Here is a 23572-nt window from a genome sequence, read left to right on the forward strand (position 1 = left end):
GCCTATGGTGCGGTGGAGTTGTAGGGCGAGTAAGCCGAAGTAGTTGCCATTTGTAAACTTGTTTTCAACTTAAATGGTTGGCAAAGTTAACCTTCAAGTTTATAATAACATGCATGAATGAACAAGGATAGCCCATAGATGAAAGAAACGCAAAACATAAAAAGCAGCCCACTAGGGGGGAGGGGAGGAGGGGAATGCTTAAAAGAATTTGCCCAAAAGGTTTCCAACTGGATTGTTTTGGTTTTGCTGTTGTTGTTGCTGCTGCTGCTGTTGTTGTGATTGTTGCTGACCTCCAAGGAAGTTTCCAAGTAAAGCTTGCGCCATAGCTCCTGCACCGCCACTTCCACCGGCACCACCTTGTTTTGAAATAAAGAGCTTCATAGCCATGCTTGCCGCAGTCATCAATAAGTTATTCTTATCGGCACCGCCACCTCCGGTCTGAGATTGAGCGTTAAAGAGCTTCATGGCTTCGCCCAACGCGAGGCCAACTAATTGGTTATTACCAGACTTATCGCCCGAGGATTGCTGGTTTCCAAAGAGCTTGAATGCTTGCAAGGCGGCTGCGGCACCAATGGTTTCGGAGGAGTCGTTGGAGGAAGGTTGGCCGTTCTAATTATATGGAGAAAGGTTCGAAACTAGCCCATAATAAAATTATTGAATACAGATGTGAATACCTGCTGGCCATAAATCTTTTGATGAGCCTCATTCATTTTCTCCTCTTCATTCTGTCCCAGGCCACCAAAGGAACTTCCTAATACATTCGTAAGCACGTTGCTGAAAAGGCTTCGATCTACTCGACAAATTACAGCAATTCAGTTTAGGCCAGTTACAAAAGACGCGGTAAAATTACCATCATCATTATCAGTTCCTGCGTGTTGTTGAGCGATATTCGCAACCTGCTGTGGTTGGGGCGCTCCGAACTGGCCTTGTGGGGGTTGGCCGAATTGCTGAGTTTGCTGGCCACCACCCAAGTAGGATGCTGCCTCACCTTGTTGATGTTGATTTTCCATGTCTACAAGAGAAGATCAATTTGAAGGAAAAATGGGGCGGGGAGATTATGATAAAAAAAAATAAGTGCGGGTTAAGGCAGCCTCTTTTATAAGGTGTGAGAAAAAGATTATGTAGGCTTGCAAACATGCAATACGCCAGCTGAGAGGAGAATTCTGTTCAATCGAATTCCAGAAATGAAGCTTCTCCCCATCGGTATCACAGAGATAACGTAAATCGGAAATATCCAAGATAGTTGGTCAGGATGGATGAGCTTTCTTATTTAATAGAAACAGGTTTGTTCTATGGCACATTGGCCATTTCACATTTCACCTTGGCTTAGGCTGTAATGGCCGTATCTACCTTGGCAAATATCTCATTTATGGATATAGGTTAGCACAGTGGAGTCATTGTCGTTTTCGAACCGATTTTCAGAAATCTGCAAACTGCCCTTCTGGAATGCATATTTTGCAATTAATTTTTCAACCCTTGACTCGCATTCTGTTAAGATTTCCGTTCCCCCCTCTTGATATTCCCTCCATCATACCTATAAAATATACCCACCATTTGCATATTTTTCTATCCACCTTTACAGCCATGGGGGTAGGGAGTGTCAATATGGCATTTGGTTTCTCTGCCCTCTTAATGTTTCTTTTCGTCTCTCTCATTCAACCAGTGCATTCCAGTGGAGAGTATCGGTAAGCTTAGGAACTGAATCCATAATGTCAGCATTCAGCTGCCTCATTCGCTCTCTTCCACCATTTAGTATACCTGTATACCAACGAGATGCTACGCTCTTTCCGAGGAATACTCCACTCCACTTAGAAAATACCCGCTGGAAATACCGTTCTTGGACTACTCGAAATGATATATCAATGAGAAAAATGTTGCAGAGGAGGGGGGCAGTGAATATGGAGGTCAAAGCATATGACACAGACATAGAAGTATGAGACATTTATTCTGAACCACTCGATATTTGTTTCTCTGATGAACGCTGGTATAGTACTTTACCAAAGTTCAAATAGGTACTCCTCCCCGTGAGTTCAAGGTGATCCTAGACACCGGATCAAGTGACTTCTTAGTCCCTTCCGTCACATGTAAAACTTGCTCTGGAACAATGCGCTACGATCCATCTGCCTCAGCTACATACACATTCGATGGGCGTGCCTTCATTCAGCATTTTCACGAAGGTTCGCAAGCAACCGGGCATCTCGCGGCAGATGACGTGCTGCTTTCCCATTCCCCACCCATTCGCGTGCGTAATCAAACATTTGGACTCATTGAAAAAGAAAGCGCGCAGTTTGATGATATCGCAGAGGGAATATTGGGGCTAGCTTTTGATGGAATGGCAACAGTAGATGGTTGGAAGGGACCATTGACCATGATGATCGAGCAAGGGATTATAACTCGAGCAGTATTCAGTGTGCAGTTAAGAAACGGAGAGGGAGAGCTTGTGCTTGGAGATGTGAAGGAGAAGAATAAGGGGCTGGTGTATTCACCCTTGACAAGTGAGCAGCTCTGGCGCATTAAGATTGGTAAAGTTCGAGCTCACTCCCATACCATTCACCCGGGAATACACGCTGCATTTGACACGGGCACTACGCTACTTCTTGTGCCACCCATAATAGCCCAGAGGATCCATGCTCGTATACCCGGCGCAAAACTGCTCATCCAAAAAGCCAACGATCTGGGTGCCGCGTCTGGAACATGGGCACTGCCATGTAATGTCGCAGAGATGGTGGGGGAATCGGGTCGGAATTGGCTAGAGTTTGAAATAGCAGGCAGGAATCTGGGGCTGCCTCTAGCCGACTTGGTACGCGAACCAATGCCAAACGGAGTCATGGGGACTGGTGTCAAATACTGCGCAAGTGCAGTGCAAAATATAGAGCTTGCAGTAAGAGAAGACGTTTTGGCCAGTGTGGGTTATAAGCACTAATTTATTGCTGTTTTTTTTTATTTATTCAGTTTATTATCCTGGGATCTGTGTTCATGAAGAGACATTATGTCGTGTTTGATCGCGATGCTCATAGAATTGGGATTGCTCCAAGCTAGGGCAGGAAGACATTTATCTATCTACACTTTAGATGGCTCAGCGTATATTTGAAACGATCTAAAAACAGTGACTCTAGATACAACCGAGTCGATATTTAGTATTATAAATTTGAAATATAATAATACATATAATAAAGATATAATGACTATGTCCCAAGAACAAATCCTTCAAGCGGGTCGGTCGACATCATATTAAATAAACTCAAGATTCGCGTGACCATTGGTTGTGGTGATCTCAATGGTGGAAGTGGAGTTTCCCTCTTTGCTTGCTTGGTTTGACTTCGTGCCTGCAACCTCCGATCTCTTCAAATGCTTGTATTGTATCTTGGCGTGTGAGTTCCAGAGTGGTATAATACGCACTGCAGAATTCGAGGTTTTCACGTGGAACGACCCTTCAAACTCGTCTGAAACGTAAACCGCTGCAGCGGCATTCCGAGTGGTCGCTTTAATGTGGACGGGGTTGTTATTCAGCAGCCCAAGTTTGGGATCCAAAAGCCCGTTCGTGGTGGTAGCATCAAAATGCTGCATCTTGTAGTCACCTGTGATTTGGCCGTTTGAGGTGAGGAGAGTGATTGTACTGGCCTCTCCCTCGATCTCGATCTTTCCATTTGAAGTGTGGGCGGAAAGAGATTCACGCGCAATGTACTTCCCTTGAATTGAGGCATTCGACGTTATCAAGGTTATGTTATTAGGAGGGTTGGAAGAGGAAAGATATTCTAGCTTTATTGGTCCATTGCGAGTCTCTGCTCTGAGGGACTCCGTGGCGGAAAGAAGCCCGCGAATGTCGGCATTGCTGGTGAGGAGTGTAGCATGTGCCGAGATGAATCCCTGCAAGATAGTAGAGGTTATATCAAAACAATCCAAACAATTATAAAAATGAGGACTTTCGCTTACGTCTGAAAAAATCCCTCCGTTTGAGGTTTTCAGGGAGAGTTTTTCCAGCTCAATTCCTTGGAGATTTTTGATGTCCACATTACTATTACTCACTGATACCGATAGCTCTTTAACGGCATTGGGTGATTGACGGGGCAACCCAATATCAATGTCAACAATAAGGCACTCGCCCCACATAAGCCGCTCCGGCAAATTGGCGGTCACTTTAACGTTCCCTGAGCTTGGATCTGGCTGAACCTCAATGGACACTCGGTCCAGTATGGTTTCGGTGGAATGAAGGGTAAAGCTGAGAGACGCTTGCTTGGACGGCTTTTGACGGATCAAGACACTCCCCTTCTACGGATGGTTCGTTTGGCATTGCGTTATTTTAAGGTATCGAAAATAAGACTGAAAACTACTTACTGATTGCGCCCCACGGGTCTCAACAAGTACCCTTCCAGATAGCTCGTATTTCTCATCAATTTCGATAATGCGAGAAGCAGGAGTGTTGGCAATGGTGCACTGTAGATAGCCACCGGGGAATGCAGCGTTAAAAAGAACCACCAAAAACTTGAAAAATAGGGTGAACAAAATCACAAGCCAGATGAATCGGCATACTCGAGAAATACCCCGTCTCTCTGTCCAGGATATTAACATCGGTAAATATATTGAGCATGTAATAAAGGGCCAATTTTTCTAGAAAAATACCTTTCTTTTGCCGATGTAATTTTCCAGCTGGCGTAACAACATATATTTGACCAGAAGGTGAGCTTATAAGTGGTGCTGTCTCATAGTATCTCTCAGATTGCTCTCCAGTATGCACGGGAACAGCATATGAATAAGGAGGTGGTGGTGGTGTGGGAGGTTGTGGGGGTAAGGGTGCAATGGGAGGCTGAGGATGAGCAAATGGGTAAGAGGTGTGTGAAGTCCTTGGTAATTCATTAAAATTTGACGACCCCCCTTGATCTATATGCGATTCTTCAAACCGGGGGAATTCAGGTGGAGCATTAGGAGAATTGGATGGAGGAGGTGCATAGCCAGGAGCAAATGGTGGTGGAGGATGCGAAGAGGGAATATATACACCTATCGAATAGAGAACTATGGCGATTATACTGTAGATATGATTTATATATAGACAACCTACCTTTGTTTTTCGGCGATGAATAACCCATCATTCAACGGATTTTGAAACAAAAGCTGTGATAGCGCGAATTTCTTGGCCTCTCCTATATATGAAAAAACTGACAGTTATATGCGGCGCAGCAATGACTCAATTAGCGGATACCATTGTGGGAATTGTCCTGAAATTGGGAATTTTAATTCTAAATAAAAATTGGTGTGCCTATTATTATACCCATTTTATTACTATGCATTAAATATAAGGCCGTAAAAATATTTTCAATAGCTCACACTAATTAAAAGTCAATATAATATTGCCTTATTTATGGAAGAGAAGAAATCGATTTAATCTCATTATCAGCTTCGCGAATGATGCTATTCTAGAGCATTCACTATTGTCAAATTTGTACATCTAGGACTTATTTATTTGTCGATATCCTTATTATATCAAAACATTCATATATTTCAAATATTTCAAATATATATATCAATCTCAATTTATTTTTAAATATTCAATTTCAACATCCACTCGCATTTTATAATTGTAGCAACCTCGTTAATTCATAGAATTTCGGACTAACGATGAAGGATTTACTAAGAATTCTCTATTAAAAATTCTTCGACATGTTTTTTTCAGATTCGAACACTAAGTATATTATAATAAGAGCGGGTAGATGAATCGTGCTGTGGACTGTAAACTAGAATTAAAATCAAAAGTCAAATAGAAGAGATTCTAGCTCTCTCCCCAATCAGGGCAGTTGCTCCGATAGCACCATCGTTAAAAGAATGGTTGTTGAATATGGACTATGATTTAAATGAGGGATGCTACTATAATATTTTCAAGATACGCATTGGTGCAGTATAATATTTTTAAGTTTGAGCTCAAACATTTAACTAATGCCAAAAATTTGCAAATGAAGAGAGGCAAAGTAAAATTTTTAAAAATAAGATATATACAAGAATTATCTCAATTCATATACAATAAAAGATTTTAACACTATATGTACAGTCCGTAATCATACATTTGATTAATAGTTTATAAGCTCCATCTCTATCGTTTCCGTCTCTTCTCCAAACGAAGATACGGCATCTACATGTAATTGCCCTCTCGTGATATCCAACTCTCCAGATTTTTTCTTAATCCTAACGATGTCTACTAGAACAGCAATTTTTGCCTTGCAAAATGGCTGCAGTACCCCTTTGCTGGGCATAGTAATAAACGAATCCCTCAATTTTTCTCCAGGTGTTTTCACATTGAAGTGCATCACTGAGTCAGAGGAATTCTCTACTACAAAATATATTCCAGTCTCTACCCACTTTGCTTTTGATGTATACTTCGGTTTCCTATGTACTACAATAGAGAGGAGTCGAGGACGAACAGTGAAAAAAGTAGGCTCGGGTGTTGATATTGGGGGAGTCAATAGGGAGCTTTGTTTTGGAGAGTTCATTCCCTCTAAATCTACAGTATGCTCGAGGGGAGGGGGCGTCATAGAGACTAGGGAACGATTAGAGTGAACTGAATGAGATGAATCAGGGGAGAGTGGCCGAGATTCACTTGGTGATGGGGATGGACTTAAACCCGATCCTTGACGTTGTAAACTGCTTCGAGATTTCTTAGACTTATCTGTGTCTCTCGATTTTTCCGTAGATTTCTCTACGTATTTCTCTTCTTGAGTCGCTTTCTAACAATGTCGGAAAGAAGTAGTCAATAAACAATTAAAGAAGAAAAATAATATATATAGCAAATCTCACAAATGAGTTGGATTTCCGGTTCCATTGGTAAAACGGGTTCTTTTTCTCGCTCGTGCAATCACTCGGTGGGGGTTCAAGTTCATGATGAGTATGATTGATGTCTTTTGATGCTACAGGCGGGCCCACTACTTTATTCGCAAGAGGACTAAAGAAATTCGGCTGCAATAAAGTAATGCGGTGAGCGTTAAACAAAAATCTGTTAATAAGGCACTTTTCTTACGCGTTTTGATGGCGAACATTGGCCCTCTAGATCTCCTAATGGGCCAGATCGCCTTGCAAAATATTGCCCTGGGCTTAAATATTTCATTCGCTCCTTAGCGACCTCGCCTCCATCCTTCATATTTATTAATGGGGTCACATTATAGGCACGCTCAAGTGTCTTTGGTCCTGCACGTATTGCAAGGCGCGTGGTGGTGGTAGGGGCTGGTGTAGTTGGTGATCCATGAACCATTCCTGCGAGATCCCCTAGGATGGAGCTCTCTGAATGGACAGAAGCTTGACTAAGAGTGCCCCTGCTGGGATCAAGTTTATCAAAATTCATTTGGCCAAGAATTGAAACATCATATGTGCTAGTCTCATTTTCTCGCGTAAATGGAGTCTTTCTTAGAGATCTGCCTGGATCTGAATTGGATTTCTCAGATTTCTCGCGTGGCGATTCATTCATACGGCTCATCGTTTTTGACGCACCACTTGAATTCCTAATGGTTTTTCTGCTCCTACTATGACTTCCGGTTCCACTGATCTCAGTCATTTCCTGTATAGTAGACAGTATTGGACTCAATGCCAAAGGTTTCCTGCCACGTGAAACATCTTCTGTATACAATGCAATGTCTAGTGAATTTTCCAGGTCGTGAAAAGAAGGTTGGCTGGTGTCCAACTCATCAGATGAAAAACTAAGAGAAGGAGAATGACGAGCTTCTTCACGAGAAACCGTAGAAGTGACGCGGTATCCAAGGGGAGAAATGGCATCTTGAGGGTAGAGTATGTTGGATTCCATTATGATTATAGCCTTAAAACGCTTTAATCCAAATTAAAATAATATATTAAAATAAAGCAGTCACACTCCAGTATTTTAGTTTGTTCGCGTCCTTCGATTCTCCATTTGCATGACATGGCCCATTGGCGCTCTATAGTTTTTAAATGTCTTGAAAGGAATATTGATTTAGATTCACTTCTTATAGAGTCAATCGACATTGATGATCGTGATATTAATTATAATGTAATGCCTATTTCTAATCGGGATGGGAGTAGAGAGGTTAAAAGACGTAAAATTGAAACGAGCGAAGGTAATTTAATTCAATTAAAATAAAAGTAGCAATATAGCTGAATAGAAATGCGCTTGTTAATATTTTTATTATAAATTAGTTATTCTGCAATTGAACTCCCAATCGCTGAATGGTTTCGAAGATCCAGATTGGATAGTGGATTGCCTATCCACACAGGCGTGGAAACTAGGCCTTATACCTGAGTTTTACGCATCTCGTAAACTGGGAGAGTGGGTTAAGAAAAATTATGTTAAAGTACCTAGGAAGTTTCGCAGTTGTGGATTTGAACTGTCTAATTAAGAGAAGTTTTGTTGAAATGATAGCCCGAAAATATTGCTTGTATTATAGGCCGGGTTCACCAGCATTTACAATTTATTCCAAAACAATTCCTAGCTGCTTCGTTCGAAAATATCAATGCTGACTCAAAAGATGGAATATTGGTGCAGCTACACAATATAATACGATGCATACCGAATATTTTATCATTGTCGACAGTGTGCAAGTATATATATGAGGAAAGCGGATGGGAGTGGATAAGGAAAACTTTTAGAATTATGTCCGGGCAGCGGGAACGTTGGACCATATTAGATGGTAATGTACTTTTATTTCGGCTATAGGTCGCAATTTACTCATTTCACTCCTTGCTAAAGATTACTTGATATCTATGGTTAATCTAATTTTTGGCGAGATTTTACCATTAAAAATTGAGGAGAGAGAGAGGTTCTTCTTCGAACTTATTAGAGAAGATTACGAGAATATGATATGCTGGAAGTATGTAGTTCATTGTTATTGAAAACCACGCATTTCTAACTACGAAAAAATAATATCACACCCTAGTTCCGAGCAATCCTTCAGACGATCTCTTTATGGACGCATACTGGCACTAATAAGCAATGAAAGGAATAATGCCATAAAAATCGATCGTGTGACTTTTATGACGCGTGAAATGGAGCGTGTGTGCGAAGTACAGGAGAACTTTCTCCGTGTTTCTGAGATTGCTCAAGGATTGCCTCAGGAGGATCTAATTTCACAACTCATAAAGGCTTCAGAGACAGTGCGCTCAGGTATTACAAAACCTCGTTCATATTGGTGCCTAGGGAATGCTGACACTAGTTATTATTAACTAGGGGATTCGAAAGCATTTTTTGAGCGTGAGCAGATATTTATCAAGTTCATCGAATTTTTTGATGCGCGTTTAGCCACTTCTGGGCCTATTAGCGTTAAAAATAATTATATAGGTGCTCAATCACATTCAGTTTTGGAGTTTATCAAATCTACGTTTGACCGCGAGCATGTAAGCTTTTTTTGATAATCTGGTTAAAACAAGTATTGACAGATGAGGCATTAATTTTAATATACATAAGATCCATTTTTGTAATCTTTTTGGACTCTTTCGTACGTTTTGTCGCAAAAGTCGATACCCTCGATTTAGTGAACTTACCATTAACTCGCTTCTATCGCGATCTCTCGCTTCTTGCCAACAATCTTCTGATATTGTCTTCGCGCTTCAACTTGCGCTAATTGCGTGTAAGGATGGAAGTATACAAGGAGGATTTGAAGCATGGCTCAAGGTGCGTCAAATTCTCTATACATTTTTGCTAGACACTAGATATATTTCTTTTACAGTCCCGGATCGTTAGTGAGGAAACAGGGATAATTCGAACAAAAAGACAGGCTCAGTTTTTTTTCGGAGCACTATCGGCCATTACCCCACATGAATCGGCAGAAATCCTTAGGGTAAAAAGAAAAGATGGAATATATTTTATTTCCTCTATAATCACGCATCCCGATTTTTCAATGTAGATATATGCTAGAATATCGTCTGACATTTCTCCAAATTGGAAGGACATTGCTAGCGATTATGTTTCTCTAGCAAAAACCAGGATCCTAGATATTGCGGTAAGTTTACATTCTTCCTGATTGTACTACGACTTGAATTGTTAATGAATTATTAATGTTCATCTTTATAGCGCACCAACACAGCTCACCATTCGAATGATGTCTCGATATTCTCCTATGATAAACCTCGCGCCTCAACTCTTATAGATCTTGCCAAGATATTGTCTATCTTCGCGCAAACCCACAAGATTCCCAAGTGTCTTGCAGAGGCAATCATTTTCCGCAACAAGTGGTATTTTCACAGCTTTCTCCCTACCCTGTTACGTTCACCAGTCAGCCCAGGTATCGCACAAAATGCAAATTTATCTAACGAAGAGTGCGAGGAGGCACGGAGTAAATTGATCAAAATGCTGGACGAGTGCGGAAAAATACCTGCAGGAATGCTCCTGGAGTATCAAATGTCAATTGATCAATCAAAAAAGGGAGAAAAGGAGGAAAAAATCACAGATATGGATGAGGGCAGGAGGATGGCGCTAGGCGAACTAACTCGAAGACTGGAAGATTTGGTGGAGCTGGCGAAGGAGACAGGGAACAGCGATGGAATAGATCAAAAAATGGCAATAGCATTTGAACGGATAGAAGAAGCTCTAAACGCTATCATTCGAGCCTCAAGTGTGAAAAAGAATACCCTATTTGTGCCTGATACAAGTGCTGGAAAACAGTATGAGCTGATGGCGCCAAATATAGTATTAGATTTACTGCAAAATGAACTATTAATGCTTACTGAACCCGATGTTGGACTTTTTGTGGCGGTAGAAGCTCTGCTTAATACAATCCACTCCCTACTCCATACACCCCCAGCGAGATCCAACTTGGCGGGCATTATGCATACTAAAGAGTCGATATGTAACGGGGAGGAGACTTTATTCGAACCGACAATAGGAGATATATTAGTAAAAATGTTGATGGAGTGTATTGCTCTTTATACACAGCTACATGATGCACTGTACGTGCGTCTCTCTCACCTAATATATGCCCAAACGAATTCCTTGACCCCTGATTTAATGAAGACCATTGCACGGATTTTGACTGAGATTGGAAGAATGCAAGATGAATTTCAGAGAGTGCCATGCCATTGTTGGACAACTGATAAAGCAAATTTGGAAGAGGAAAAAATCATGGTATCAGGGCTAGATGCAATACTGGGAAAAGGGTGGAGAGATGGGGTGTGTTGTAGCTGGGGGAAGACTTGGGTACTTGTTGGATGTTGGGTCGTATTGTTCGGCATAGGATACTATGACAATTTACGAAAAAATGAAATCGCACTAGATGAGCTTGATTACGATACAGCATCACCATACAATGGTAAATATTAATCGTTACTCTCGTTATTTTAATTCTAATTTTGTTTTGCCTTTAAGGAATTATTCCAACTGAACTCCTACAATGTCTCTGCTACCTCTCTGGCTGCATTTCTGACGTGGAGAGTAATGGCGATGAATTTTCAATGAAAAAAAGACTTAATGATGTAGCGAAACTAGCGCCTAAGCTTTGCATAACTTCCATGCTCACACCTGAAATGTATTGGCTGGTAGCACACGAATCAATAACGCCATCATTGACTCACGTTGCTAAACGAAAAGGTAAAGTTGAAGCGATTGGCAATTTTAATATACCGGAATTCCTAACTAATATTGGATTGTCCACTTTTATGATTTAGAATCAATTTTGCGCGTGCTCCAGAGCCAATTATCAGACTCTTCTCCCCACACTTTGATCTCTTCTTTTATTTGCCAAGCTGTTCATGTACAACTCATTTGTACTCGCCGTCGATACTCCACCCCTCTCGCCTCTGTTATATCTAGTCGTTTAATGCGAATGGAAGGACCGTCGAAGTCAGAGAGAGATTTTTCCTTGTTATTTTCGGTGATTCGTGATACATCCTACTGGAATTCAATTTCGTACCACGAACCTTGGCTACAAAACCTATTTGTCAAAGAGTTCCAGTCACATTGCACAGGGAGACCCGGAAGTGGGGCTGAGAGGCGAGAGAGTGGAGATATAGATTTGCATTTGGTAAATTTATCTACCCTATCTTACACTTTTAAACGCTTAAACATTGATTCGAGTACTGTGTTTTAGAGCCTTGATAGATGCGAGTTTACACTGGCATTCCTCAATGTCATTATCCCACATATTCCCCCCAGTTGGCTCTTCCTTGGGGACTCGGTTTTACCGCAACAAAATGAAGGCATATTTCGAAGAATGGCCAGATTTTGTGCCGAATACTTTGAGGACTTGGGCTCTGTCAATTTGTGGGGGGATTACGTGGTTCGGGGTGCTGTAGCAGTTATGAAGAAAGGATTGAGAGACGAGTGTCTCCTGCAAGTAAGCTGTTAAGAAGCTATATTTATTTTTGCAGATATCCGCAGTCGTTGAATTTGAATTAAATAATATTTTTGTGCTTCACTAGGATTTTCTTTACAAACTCCCTAATCTATTTAGCTATTTAACTGATGATGATGTTCAAGTGCGATTCTTCGGAGAAGAGGGGGAGAAAGTCAATATGTGCTGCACCACCCATAAACGATCGCTACCTGAAGTAATTAGGGATGTACAGAGATTCGGATATATCGTAATATGTGAGGATATTGTAAAGTAAGCCTCTGTTGAAGATGCATGACGTTGCTATCAATATACTAATATGAATCTTATAAATATGTAGACTTGAACCAGAACTCCGGAACATTGTGTCAACATTCTCCGGAAATGAGCATCTTCTTACGCATCAACTTGTCACTCGGCTTAGTAGTAAAGTTAATAAGATATATCGAGAGCAGAAGGATCCAAAAATGCATTGGAAACCACTTCTCTCGAGCCTGCTGGAATCGCTTGCACATATTGATAGTATGCCCTTACACACAACGCTTCTTACAAAGTGCTTAGAGCGCGTATATCATGAGAATAGTATTGAAGGATTGAGCACGAGAAAAGGAGATGAGGGAGTAATGCCGAAAGGAAAAGGTGCGTTCACAATAAGAATGTTGGTCGACACTGTGCGAGCCAGTTTGAAGTTCCTTTCCTCCCCTGCGACGTTCTTTGCATACTTGGGTATGGGACTCTTAAGGAGATATCCGCAGTTGGCCGATGCATTTACTGCTGATACCAGTCCTGCCGACATGACAAAGATAGAACGGCCGAATCAGAAAAGTGGACAATGGCTGATCGTCCTATATCTAACCATAGTCGGATCTGACAAGATATTCTTGAAGAATGTCGTGGAAGCAGGATCTAAAGAAACACGACGAATCGTAATCCGCGCCATTATAAACTGCTATGCACACATATTAGCCATTATTGATGGGGACAAGCAGAGTTTCGATCAAGAAGAGGAAGATGCAGCAACTCTAAGACTCTTAGCAACCATTTCTCAGCTTGCAAAGCAACTGCTACGAAAACTGATAGAGGACGAAAATTATCTGGGATTGGGCGATGGGCTCTCACTTCTACAAATCGACATGTTAAAAAAGTATGATGCAGAAGTATTTACAATTGTGAATGTATAATAAAATCAATTTTCTTGAGTTTGATTTCTTTTGTGGCAAACTAGATATATTCAACTTTCATTATCAACGTATATAGGAATGCTTATTATTCCGGCAATACTACTAGTCGAATAAATGAAAACTTCTACTAACTCATGATCTTTTCTTTAATAATAATGATGAATGTCGCTAGTTTGGTTTTACCCAAAGAGTAATCGCCACATAGTGACGCAAGCCCAAATGGACCTACCCAGCGTTTAGGAATAAACTAGCGGCGACCTTCGCTCCCACCGAACTCCACCTTGCGGGGTGCTCAAGGCGGAAAACGAAGGGGCTCTCTCTGTGCTTTGTCAGTAGAGCTATACATCATTCCTATCTGCCCGGAAGGGCAGAAAAAGATGCCTCAGTACTGACGAACGGCAGAATCCCGCAAGCGGGTTTCTGCTGCGAAAGCAGACAAGGAGAAAAATGAATCCAGAATTGCTGGTGTTATATAGGAAGAAATTAGAAGTCAGTTTTATGGGTCTGGTATAAAATTGAATTTATGCTCTTTACTTTCAGGCGGAGATATTATCAACGTAAACCGGGCAGCCGTCTAAGCGCACCCTCACCATGCCAGATACCCCAGATGCGCCCATGTCCACACGTACTTCACCATCCACCATACAAATATTCGATTCCTCCGCACGTGACAAAATTCAGTCGCTTTTGGAACGCGAACGTGCTGAACTTACGCGTCTATTGCGAGATGTAAACGCAGAAATTAACGCTCTACAAGACAAATTAGAAAGAACACGACACCGTAAACGCGCCGCATTTGCATCTGATGTCGGTGAAGGCTTGGGAAGTACGGATGGAATAGAGAGTGGGAGGATGGATGAAGTTGTGTAAGTGCAATTCACTAATAATGTTTTATCTATAACTAAGTTTTTTATACTTATTTAGAGAGAGACTGCTGCAGATGAACAATGCTTCTCTTCGCTCATCTTTAGAAGGAGGAGGAAAAACCTCAAGTGTAGGTACCTCCCCTGATCAATCAGTGAATCAATCAACTTCAAGCTCTGACAAAGAATCTGGGGAAAAAGCTAAAAATGAGGTATAGGTTTTCCTGATGCATCATTTATTCAACGTATCTCTAAGTTGTAATGATAGATTCGCCGGCTTGCGGTTTTTACTAAGATCAATTTCACCGAGACATCAAATCGCTTGGTCTCTGCTGATCAAGGTTATTTCCTCACTCTTTATTGTAACCGAACTGTTTGAACTAACTCTGCTTCTTATAGCACATATTCGGCTTTATGATCTTGCAGGAAAATCGTGTGGCCTTCATTTCCGCCTTCATTTTGAAGTAAATGAGACGGAGCTCTTTATTCGTCGATTGCGAGTATTTGTGCCCCCAAGCGTGCATCGCGAACTTGCTTCTTTCGTCGTTAGCGTAGAACGCGATAACCATTTGCATGGGTTCTTCCGAGGGTTTGTGCATTATGCGCAGCTTAATCAACAACGGAAAATGCTCTTCGAGGCAATGGGTCGGAGATTCCCGCGACTTGTACGAACTCGACCTGATGAAACTGAAATTAGAAGTAGTCGTAGGAATAGAAAAGGTATTGGAGGAGATGGCGTGGCAGTATTAAAATTTTGCGATGAGGAAAGGTTAGATGATTACTAGCTTAGTACGATAAATTTTATTTCAATTTACCGCATAATCTCCCTGTAGCCCATCGAGTCCAGAGTTAGTATTTTTATGGGATTTGCTTATTACACCAACTGGCCGAGTCTTGCCAGATATACGTGTTAAACCATCCGTGTCGAGAGAATGTAAGCAAAAGCATCCCTCCTTAAAGCTGGTAGATAACTTACATGCTTTCACTTAAACAGGGAAAATGTCGGATAGAAAAAATATTCTCGTGGCATTACCGGACCACTTTCAATCCCTTGTCGAATTGCGCGGCCTTCAGCCAGCACTCGAGGCTGTTGTGAAGTGCATGTTTGGTGTGGAATAAATTTTCAATGTAGCATCACGATGGGATCATGGAGGAAAATTTCAATGCAAGTTTATTTACAAATATGTCCAAAGTAAACACGAATGAGCACCGATCTTGTAACAGAGCCTAATTGCATTTGACCCGTCTTTCGAGTGCATGCTGCATGGTTTTGATTTGTTTCTTCGAGAGCAGCTGCGCAACAGTATTGCGACTCAAATCAAAAGAAACGTGACGACCCCGTTTTGACACTGTGTCGTGGATAGAAGATACAGCCACCTGATAATCCGGGAAAGTTTACTTGAACTTCAAGAGAAACATATTAACATGTTTAAAACTTACCTTTGAGTATTGTTCAGAAAATTTATCCTCGTGCCGTTCACTCACAACCATTTCCTGTAATAAAACCATTTTTTAATCTATGTGTTTTGACCATGTAATTAGCATTAACAAAAAAACCTACTCTTTTCGTTAAATGTCTGGAATTTACTCTGCGAGTCATGGGAAAAGGTAATAAACACGGAAGTCGTAAACAGGAAGACAGAGTAGGTGCAATAACAGAGGAGAATGAAAATAATGTTGTGGTGATGAGTATATTATTGAAGTCTTTGGGTAGATAGAGAGAGACAAGTGATTAAAGAAGCGTAAGGAATAAGAGTGACTGATTAAAGATAAATTTTGTGCGACCTTTAAGGGCCGCCAAGTTTTCGAACTTGTGACGTTTTTTCTATAGTTTTCCTCGTATTTACCATTCCTTTTCTGCTCTGGTCTGACTCCAGAAACAATGGAAAGGGCACACATTTCATAGTCCCCAGTGGGTTTTATATTCTTTTTTTTATCCAATCCATGTCTTCTGTATACTGGACTTTCGACTGCGACTTGAATAAAATGTTCATTAATATTGGCTGTTTCTTAAGAGACCAAAATGCCTAAACTACAAAAAAGTTTGCTAGCGAAAGGTTGGAGAAATGCAATATAATACACTTGGTTTATTATCGACGTTTTAGGGTATAACGAGACAGTAAATTGATTGATTCGCATCATTTACTATGTTTTATCTATAGACAATCGGACATATCTATCGAGACCATAAATTTCAATAAAAATAAACCATGTTGAGAGTAGAGAGGATAAAAATATAAATTGGCTTACTTTTATACCCTTTATAATTGATTTTTTGTGTCCAACTGAAGGATCAATTTTCTCCAGATCTTTACGAAAACCTATAATTTATAACAATAGATATATCAGAGCCCTTGCCCTCATTCCTTAATCAACCTGTAGCTATATTACTGAAATCTTTCTGAAATTAATTTTAAATTCGGCCCACCTCCAATCACGCGAAAGTCTGCTGAAAGACCTTGTTTATTTATCCTACGAGATCCCATCATCATCTTGTCCTCTTGCCTTTTGAATTTTATCAGATATACCGTTTTCAATGTCTTTAATCATCAAACATCCGGCAGTAGTTAGCATATCAAAGTTCATCTCAAAGGAACTCTCGAAACCCGAGATCTTCCTTCAGGTGACAGGAGCTACTCTCGCGCTTCATATCCTTCTTCTCTGGCTCGGCCCCACACAGGATAGCCATCTAGTGATGCGTATTGCTGTGTCTGGCGTATTGACGCGCATGTGGTACTTGCTCTTCTGCTTACTGGACATGGTTTTGGCTGTCGCAATCAGTTTGGTCAGTAGTGGTGTAATGTCATTTACACTTAAGCAGTCTCCAGACGTAATTACCGGAGAGATGGGCACCGGTTTGATAGTGGCTCCTCTTGGCGTAGCAGGTTTACGATGCTTGGCTGACCTCGCACTTCTTCAAATCATAAGGGGAGGCTCTGCCTTCTGGGGTACTCTGTACTCGATGCTTTGGACACTGGCTAGTGTTCTCGGTACCACGAGCAAGCTAGTAGTCGTGGTGGCTGCAGCTTTTGGCCTGTATGGATGGAGCGCCAAGATTGGACGAGACAGACGACAAGTGGTTCCTGATATTAAGAAAGAGGAATAACGGATTAGATCTTAACCCTTTTTTATTTGTGTTCAATATTCCTCATATTATATATTATATAATAGCATTTTCTTCGTCACAGTTTGTTACCCCCTCCCCCACCCCTTCCCGTGTCGTTCACTTCGCTAAAAATAATAGAGGCAGAATATCAATTCGTTTATTTTTTTTCTTCTGCAGTTGGATCGTGATTACTTGGAAACATTTGTAGGAAAAAAACAAGTTTATACATCCATAGAGTATTTGCATAGCAATTAGTTGACTCCCACCGGCCTATTGGGGGCATGCCCGTTGGCGTTAATCCACCGGCTCATTTGGCCACGCAGATAATCGGTCGCCTCGCGCATCATAGGCGCAGTCTGCTCGCTCGTCACACGGACAATGTTCGATGCGCGTTGAGTGTAAGTGACTCCCTCGCGCCTCCACTCTTGATCGACACTTGCAACCACTGGGTCAACACGCTTCTGCCAACCCTCCGGCAGCCAATGCCTGTAACGTTGCTGCGCTTCCTGGCTCACGTCCTGCGCCAATTTTTTTCCACGGTGAGTGACGCTCACGTAAACACGATGCGTGGCAACGATGGGAAGGCTAAGGGCCCGATAAATGATGCCCCCTTGTTTATTTTCTTGGCTGCCTTGCTGTTGCCGTTGCTGTTGTTGCTGCTGGCGCCTCCTGTTATTGTTCTCCTGCTCATCCTGCGGCAACGGAATCCATTTCTCCACCAACCCCTCCGCACCCGCAACCCACCCTTCCATTCCCACCGCATTTTTCGCTTTTTCGAAAATGTCGCGAGTCGGACGCTTCACAATGGGGAAGCGCCTCTCCATCTGGTCCAGAGACCTCGTGGCGACGGCGTCAACCTGCAACAACTGTGTCTTGAAGTGGGAATTCAGCTGGTTGGCAACAGGGAAGATGATGGAGTTAGCAGTCTTCAGAGCCTGGTGAGTAATGGCGTTGGCATGCAAGGTGTTAAGCGTGTCGCTTATGAGCGGTAGAGTTGTAAGGCGGGCAAAGAAATGGTAACCCTCCTGCTGCTGTTCCCGCTGCTGCTGGTTCTGTTGCTGCTGTTGTCTTCCATTTGAGTTTTCATTCCTCCCATCGGCTCTCCCATTGGTTGAGCCAGCGTTCCTCTTCTTTTCGGAATTTTTAGCCATAATTGTTCTTTTTTGTGAGCAATGAATTACTAGGATTTTTAAAGAGTGGGTGAGAACAAAAGAATGAAGTAGGGGAGACGAATATGAATATGGAGAATAAAAAAGAGGCGCCTAAATCCTTTTACAACACATCCATTGAAATAGGAAGTTTACAAAAGGAAATATTGCGAATCCATGTGAAATATTTTTAATCGAATCCTAATAATATCCACAGAACATGCAATAGTTGACATTATAAGGTTTATAGGTGACAGCATTCAAAAGCCACATTTCTCTATACAAGAAACTCTCACCGGAAGCCGCGCTAAATTGCTCGATGGAGCTAATGGAAACCATGCCCAAATCACTTTTAACAATCAGTTCTAATATCCAGCCATGTTTGTATCAGATATGGGGCGGAGCTGTTTTCTTCAGGGAGCGTTAGGTGGAGCAAGCAAATTTTCGAATCCGAATTTCGATTTTCCATCGTGTTTCTTATGCATAAGCAATTTCAGTACCTAGGTTTTCTCCAAATGTTTGTCTCATCGCCTATAGTTTCCACATAGAGTTGGTCTTATTGATTTAGTAACAATGGATTCTCAGCATATGGAAATGGTAGAGGAAATTTCTTTGTTTTTTCTTTTGAAAATAGAGACACGATCATTAATTCTGATTCAAACAGGAGAATTATTATCTTTTACAATTTAACATAAGGTACTATTTGTTGACCATAGATGCCCTTTAATTTTCCCTCTCTAGGCCATAAGGAATTCACTTTCCCACTGTGGCGTCCATATGCAAAAATGAAAAAAACAGAATATACTATTTGGTCCTCAGTTCTTCGATATGCGTTCAAAAAATCTGCTATTGGAGACTAATTCTCAATCTATTTCGATCATTGATTCACGAGGAGTTTTAAATATGATATTCAAAAACGTAATAGAGTCAAACAGTGACATGAGGGTGATTTATAATCTCAATTTGATCTACCTATAAAGCACTCTATTCCGCCTCTCCTCATTGCTTACGAACCACATAAATAACTATGTCCATCTTTCTAAGATTGAGTAAAAGATTTAAGAACATGAATAAATTGATTCAGCGCTAATTTTTTAAACAAGCTGAGAAGATGGATTTCCGGTTAATGCGCTATCCTTCTGAGATTGGTACAAAGGATCTGTTGTAATATGGTTTCTCAAATAAACATTACTATGCAATCACCACATCTTACAAACCATACACTTGAAGAAAAGTCTTGTTTAAACTCGCTTTGAAATCTTCCCGCGCAAATTTAAGAGCCTTCACCTCCTCGAGTGCTTTTACTGATCTAAACCTGCACAGTTACGTGTATCAGTCTCTATCCTGGCTTCAACAGGTTACATATGTGTGCGAACTGTTGGTAAACTATTGGGTTAACAAAAAGACTTGCGTGTTTTCGAGAAATTATCTCGTAAAACTCACAATTTAGATTGCCAAGTTATTTCTGATCTTACAAAAAAAACATCCCACACAAAGTAGAATTGGCTACCTTCTAAGTAATTGATATAACAGTGGATATATATTCTAGGTGAAATTTAAAGTTTCACCCAAATTAATCTGAAGTAGTCCGACTTGAAGTTTCCTTTAAATGTTTTCCTCCTTCAAATGCTGCATTAAATTCGTCTCTATTTGATAAAATGCCGCCACAAATAGCGCCAATGGTTCCAAAAGTTATGCATTCCAGGCTATACTTTTTGGGCTCTCTGCTTTATCGCCTTTCGAAACATTTGGTTGTCCTCTTAAAGGTGTCTGGAAAATGCGGAATAACGCAATGTGGCTCCATTTACTAAGGATTCATGGGGTTGTGGCCAGTGAAATGGGAAAAAATCTGCAACTTATATCTTAATTGTCCAAAGTTTTTAATGTCTATTCTGCCTTGAACTTTTTAAAGTAATCTGTATCCGTAGAGTAGAGAGATGTTTGCTATCGTTGAAAGGACAATTGAACTTGTGGCCACACACGATATCTCATCTACCACCAATCATTAAATTCTGTATGTGTTAAGCCGCTATACTTAGAACTTGTATTTTAGTAGTTCACTATTAAGCTAAATTTAACTGATTGATAGCAATATGGCCAAGTTAGAGCATAGCCAAGTAATTCAGACGTCTTTGTAATAACTCAATAATAAAGCCCATCGGGAAGAGTGGAATAATAGTAAAAAGTTTCTTTTTAGAAAAAGTCATACCATGGATCCAATTATTACTGCATCCACCATCGTCCCAGCAGGCAATTCACTCGTACCTGGAGAGGAGGCAGGTAATTTGAGCAAAGCTGTTGCTGACCGCATACTCAGCAACCTCGAACTTTGTTGAGCGCCTGTCGAATGAGCAACAAAATGTGAAGGTTGTGTGCGTGATGGTATAAGGACAACGCGGTGGAATTCAGGCCGCACTGGATCAAGTCGTACCGCATGTCCCAGTTCCACTTTCAGCTCGGGCAGTTTCCACTGTTCATATCCGGCCATTTTACGAAGCGCCGGAAGCACAAACACATAAAAACAGACAAGCGCAGAAACAGGATTTCCAGGCAATGCAAATACAAGCTTAGAATTAGAATTGGGGTCAGTTTCGGAGGAAGGAAGTGTAGCAAAAGTTGTTGGTTTTCCCGGCTTCAGATTGACGCGGCCAAAATGCAACGTTGCCCCCAATTTCTGCTCGAGCATCGGTTTTAATAGGTCCATCTCGCCCATAGATACTCCTCCCGTGGTAATCAATACATCCACGCGCGAAACCGCATTTTTTAAGCGATTTTCTAAATCAAGCGCGTCGTCTGAAGCAATCCCCAAGTCTACCACCTCGAATCCCGCGCTTTTTACAAGTGTCATAAGTGAGAGCCGATTGCTATCGCGCACTTGACCATATTTGAGTTTTAAAGTCGAAGAATGATCGACTATCTCATCTCCCGAAGACATGATACCTACAACCGGTCGTCCAAACACAGATATCTCTCGTACACCCACTGACGCTAGCACTCCAACCTCTCCTCCCACAGACGAAATTATCTCTCCCGTATGAAGTACTACCTCTCCAACTTTACAGTCCAATCCTACTTCGCGAATATTCTCCCCTTCACGGGGTTGCCTCAATATTTCAACGCTGATCTCCTGCTTTCCATCAGGACTGCTTTTTTTGAGCAGAGTGTCTTCAACCATAACAACTGCAGTTGCTCCGGCCGGAACAGCCCCGCCTGTCGTAATTCGGGCAATTTGACCAGGCTTAAGTGATGTGCTCCCAGCACTTTCACTCGATTCGGAAGTTGCAAGAGACACACCAACCACTGGGTAAACCCCAGGCCCATCTGATGCAATAACCGCATAGCCATCCACAATAGAAGCACGATATCCTGGCACTGGCTCGGAGGCAGTCACATCCTTGGCCGCAACCCATCCTACCAAATTTTCGTCTACAGGCCTGGTTACAGGGTCGAATCGTACCGCATATTTAGCGATGACTTCGAGAGCCTCCTCTACGGGCTTCATAGGGAAAGGTGAGTGGCGTGCACGTTTAGCAACCGCTTGAATAGGATAAAGATAGGCATATTAGTATTTAATTGAAATTAAATTTTGAAATTATCCGCTAATTTACCCGGACTATAGATCCCTGTTGGAAGTTGTGATGCATCGCGCGTGACATCGAGTAGTGAATGCTCTCCCCCATGGTTGTGGTGGTGATGGTGGTGATGGTGATGATGCGAATGCAATCGATGACTACAGCGACTGCTATCGCCTGAGCTGAGTGATTGCTCGTTTTTGGATGCTGTTTGTTGCTCTTTTAGTTTATCGTGCACACGCCTTCCATTTCCACCGCGCAGCAGTTCAATAGCGTGTGGTAAAACTCCTACAATAGCTTCTAAACTCTCTTTGGCCCCTTTAGGGCTTCCAGGGAGGGTAGCAATAATAGTGCCACCACGAATGCCCGCGACAGGTCGAGAAAGGCTGGCAAAAGGTGTTATTTTCAAAGAGCTAGCTAACATAGCATGACTTAGTCCAGAAGCTTGACGCTCAAATAGCGGTAGCACGGCCTATTGAGGAATTATCTTTAGATTCCAAGCTGTCATGAATTCGCATTATTATTTACCTCAGGTGTGACATCACGTTTAGAAAATCCAGTGCCACCTGTGGTCAATACCAGATCTAAATGCTTATCGCACCAGCTCTTGACCGTCGACTGAATTTGATCGATCTCATCGGGGACAATTGCTGTGCACTCGACCGTAAAAATCCCTGGTTGGGACAAAAGTAGATTGCATAATGCCGGACCACTCAAGTCAGAGGTTGGGTCTTTTGATGCCGTGTCACTGACTATTTAAATAAGAGCATTAAGAGCGTTCGCAATGGTATTTCAACCGATAATTTGAACCAACTTGTTCTAACCTGTTAGAACGCCTACTCGAAGGCTATCAAGGGCTTGAAAAAAAAAAACGTTTAGTTTGGAAAATGTCGAATGAATTTTTTTTATAATTATTTCACTAACCTTTAGAATCGTCGTCTTGCATTATTATTAAGGCGCTTAATTATCTTCGGAAACTCTTACCTACATTTTCTAGCCTATGTGAAAGCCTCGAAGTGGTAACCAAATTTGGAGAAACAGAATCAACCTCTTTAGGAAAACCGAATAAGCTTCCCATATAATAATAAAAAAGTAAGTTGAAAAATTGATTTTTTGAGAATATTTTAGAGTAAATAGCATTTAGGATGATAATTCTATATATTTAATGTGAATGATTTATTACTCTTAAAGGGTTATGTGAAGTATTGCTATATATATACTGACTCCATATCCAGAAATGCTAGAGTGAGTAAAGCATAAACCATAGATGAGGAATTAACGATTCTATAGTTAGGCCATCTAGATATATAGGTTTCAACTTCTACTTGCTTCTTTGTCCATAATACATAGTTAAACCAACATATATTCACAGGTAAATTTAATTCGATAACCTCTGGTAGTAATGTTAAGTTTTTAAAATAAATAAAACA

General features: G+C 41.3%; 10 protein-coding genes across 10 annotated transcripts; 4 read left to right on the forward strand and 6 right to left on the reverse strand.

Annotated features, from left to right (window-relative positions):
* Positions 1 to 198: 198 nt before the first annotated feature.
* On the reverse strand, positions 199 to 1010 carry VTP21DRAFT_5069 (uncharacterized protein; the record flags this gene model as incomplete). Its single annotated transcript, XM_069395550.1, has 3 exons — positions 199 to 609; positions 675 to 790; positions 851 to 1010. 3 exons carry the CDS (start codon positions 1008 to 1010, stop codon positions 199 to 201), a joined length of 687 nt encoding a protein of 228 aa, XP_069248144.1.
* Positions 1011 to 1584: 574 nt separating this feature from the next.
* Positions 1585 to 3039, forward strand: VTP21DRAFT_5070 (uncharacterized protein; the record flags this gene model as incomplete). The annotated part of the gene is made up of 4 exons (XM_069395552.1): positions 1585 to 1685; positions 1754 to 1931; positions 1991 to 2881; positions 2953 to 3039. 4 exons carry the CDS (start codon positions 1585 to 1587, stop codon positions 3037 to 3039), a joined length of 1257 nt encoding a protein of 418 aa, XP_069248145.1.
* A 192-nt stretch (positions 3040 to 3231) lies between these two features.
* VTP21DRAFT_5071 (uncharacterized protein) lies at positions 3232 to 5087 on the reverse strand (the record flags this gene model as incomplete). The annotated part of the gene is made up of 5 exons (XM_069395553.1): positions 3232 to 3867; positions 3934 to 4269; positions 4336 to 4550; positions 4621 to 4995; positions 5057 to 5087. The coding sequence occupies 5 exons, from the start codon at positions 5085 to 5087 to the stop codon at positions 3232 to 3234; spliced, it is 1593 nt and encodes a 530-aa protein (XP_069248146.1).
* Positions 5088 to 6059: 972 nt separating this feature from the next.
* Positions 6060 to 7780, reverse strand: VTP21DRAFT_5072 (uncharacterized protein; the record flags this gene model as incomplete). Its single annotated transcript, XM_069395554.1, has 4 exons — positions 6060 to 6526; positions 6587 to 6713; positions 6784 to 6942; positions 7004 to 7780. The coding sequence occupies 4 exons, from the start codon at positions 7778 to 7780 to the stop codon at positions 6060 to 6062; spliced, it is 1530 nt and encodes a 509-aa protein (XP_069248147.1).
* A 114-nt stretch (positions 7781 to 7894) lies between these two features.
* VTP21DRAFT_5073 (uncharacterized protein) lies at positions 7895 to 13453 on the forward strand (the record flags this gene model as incomplete). The annotated part of the gene is made up of 15 exons (XM_069395555.1): positions 7895 to 8069; positions 8149 to 8303; positions 8372 to 8639; positions 8699 to 8819; positions 8886 to 9112; positions 9176 to 9342; positions 9413 to 9619; positions 9675 to 9785; positions 9852 to 9947; positions 10019 to 11252; positions 11309 to 11530; positions 11608 to 11963; positions 12030 to 12275; positions 12361 to 12545; positions 12613 to 13453. The coding sequence occupies 15 exons, from the start codon at positions 7895 to 7897 to the stop codon at positions 13451 to 13453; spliced, it is 4611 nt and encodes a 1536-aa protein (XP_069248148.1).
* Positions 13454 to 14044: 591 nt separating this feature from the next.
* Positions 14045 to 15435, forward strand: VTP21DRAFT_5074 (uncharacterized protein; the record flags this gene model as incomplete). The annotated part of the gene is made up of 6 exons (XM_069395556.1): positions 14045 to 14319; positions 14378 to 14528; positions 14585 to 14657; positions 14716 to 15085; positions 15150 to 15250; positions 15311 to 15435. The coding sequence occupies 6 exons, from the start codon at positions 14045 to 14047 to the stop codon at positions 15433 to 15435; spliced, it is 1095 nt and encodes a 364-aa protein (XP_069248149.1).
* A 108-nt stretch (positions 15436 to 15543) lies between these two features.
* Positions 15544 to 15916, reverse strand: VTP21DRAFT_5075 (uncharacterized protein; the record flags this gene model as incomplete). The annotated part of the gene is made up of 3 exons (XM_069395557.1): positions 15544 to 15693; positions 15757 to 15810; positions 15878 to 15916. The coding sequence occupies 3 exons, from the start codon at positions 15914 to 15916 to the stop codon at positions 15544 to 15546; spliced, it is 243 nt and encodes an 80-aa protein (XP_069248150.1).
* Positions 15917 to 16852: 936 nt separating this feature from the next.
* VTP21DRAFT_5076 (uncharacterized protein) lies at positions 16853 to 17422 on the forward strand (the record flags this gene model as incomplete). The annotated part of the gene is made up of 1 exon (XM_069395558.1): positions 16853 to 17422. The coding sequence occupies one exon, from the start codon at positions 16853 to 16855 to the stop codon at positions 17420 to 17422; it is 570 nt and encodes a 189-aa protein (XP_069248151.1).
* Positions 17423 to 17673: 251 nt separating this feature from the next.
* On the reverse strand, positions 17674 to 18573 carry VTP21DRAFT_5077 (uncharacterized protein; the record flags this gene model as incomplete). The annotated part of the gene is made up of 1 exon (XM_069395559.1): positions 17674 to 18573. One exon carries the CDS (start codon positions 18571 to 18573, stop codon positions 17674 to 17676), a length of 900 nt encoding a protein of 299 aa, XP_069248152.1.
* A 2200-nt stretch (positions 18574 to 20773) lies between these two features.
* Positions 20774 to 23088, reverse strand: VTP21DRAFT_5078 (uncharacterized protein; the record flags this gene model as incomplete). The annotated part of the gene is made up of 5 exons (XM_069395560.1): positions 20774 to 22107; positions 22179 to 22614; positions 22671 to 22894; positions 22967 to 22999; positions 23067 to 23088. The coding sequence occupies 5 exons, from the start codon at positions 23086 to 23088 to the stop codon at positions 20774 to 20776; spliced, it is 2049 nt and encodes a 682-aa protein (XP_069248153.1).
* Between the last annotated feature and the right edge of the window lie 484 nt (positions 23089 to 23572).

This window comes from Calcarisporiella thermophila (genome assembly GCF_041956535.1).
Source record: "Calcarisporiella thermophila strain CBS 279.70 unplaced genomic scaffold VTP21scaffold_21, whole genome shotgun sequence".
Classification (NCBI taxonomy): Eukaryota; Fungi; Calcarisporiellomycota; class Calcarisporiellomycetes; order Calcarisporiellales; family Calcarisporiellaceae; genus Calcarisporiella; species Calcarisporiella thermophila.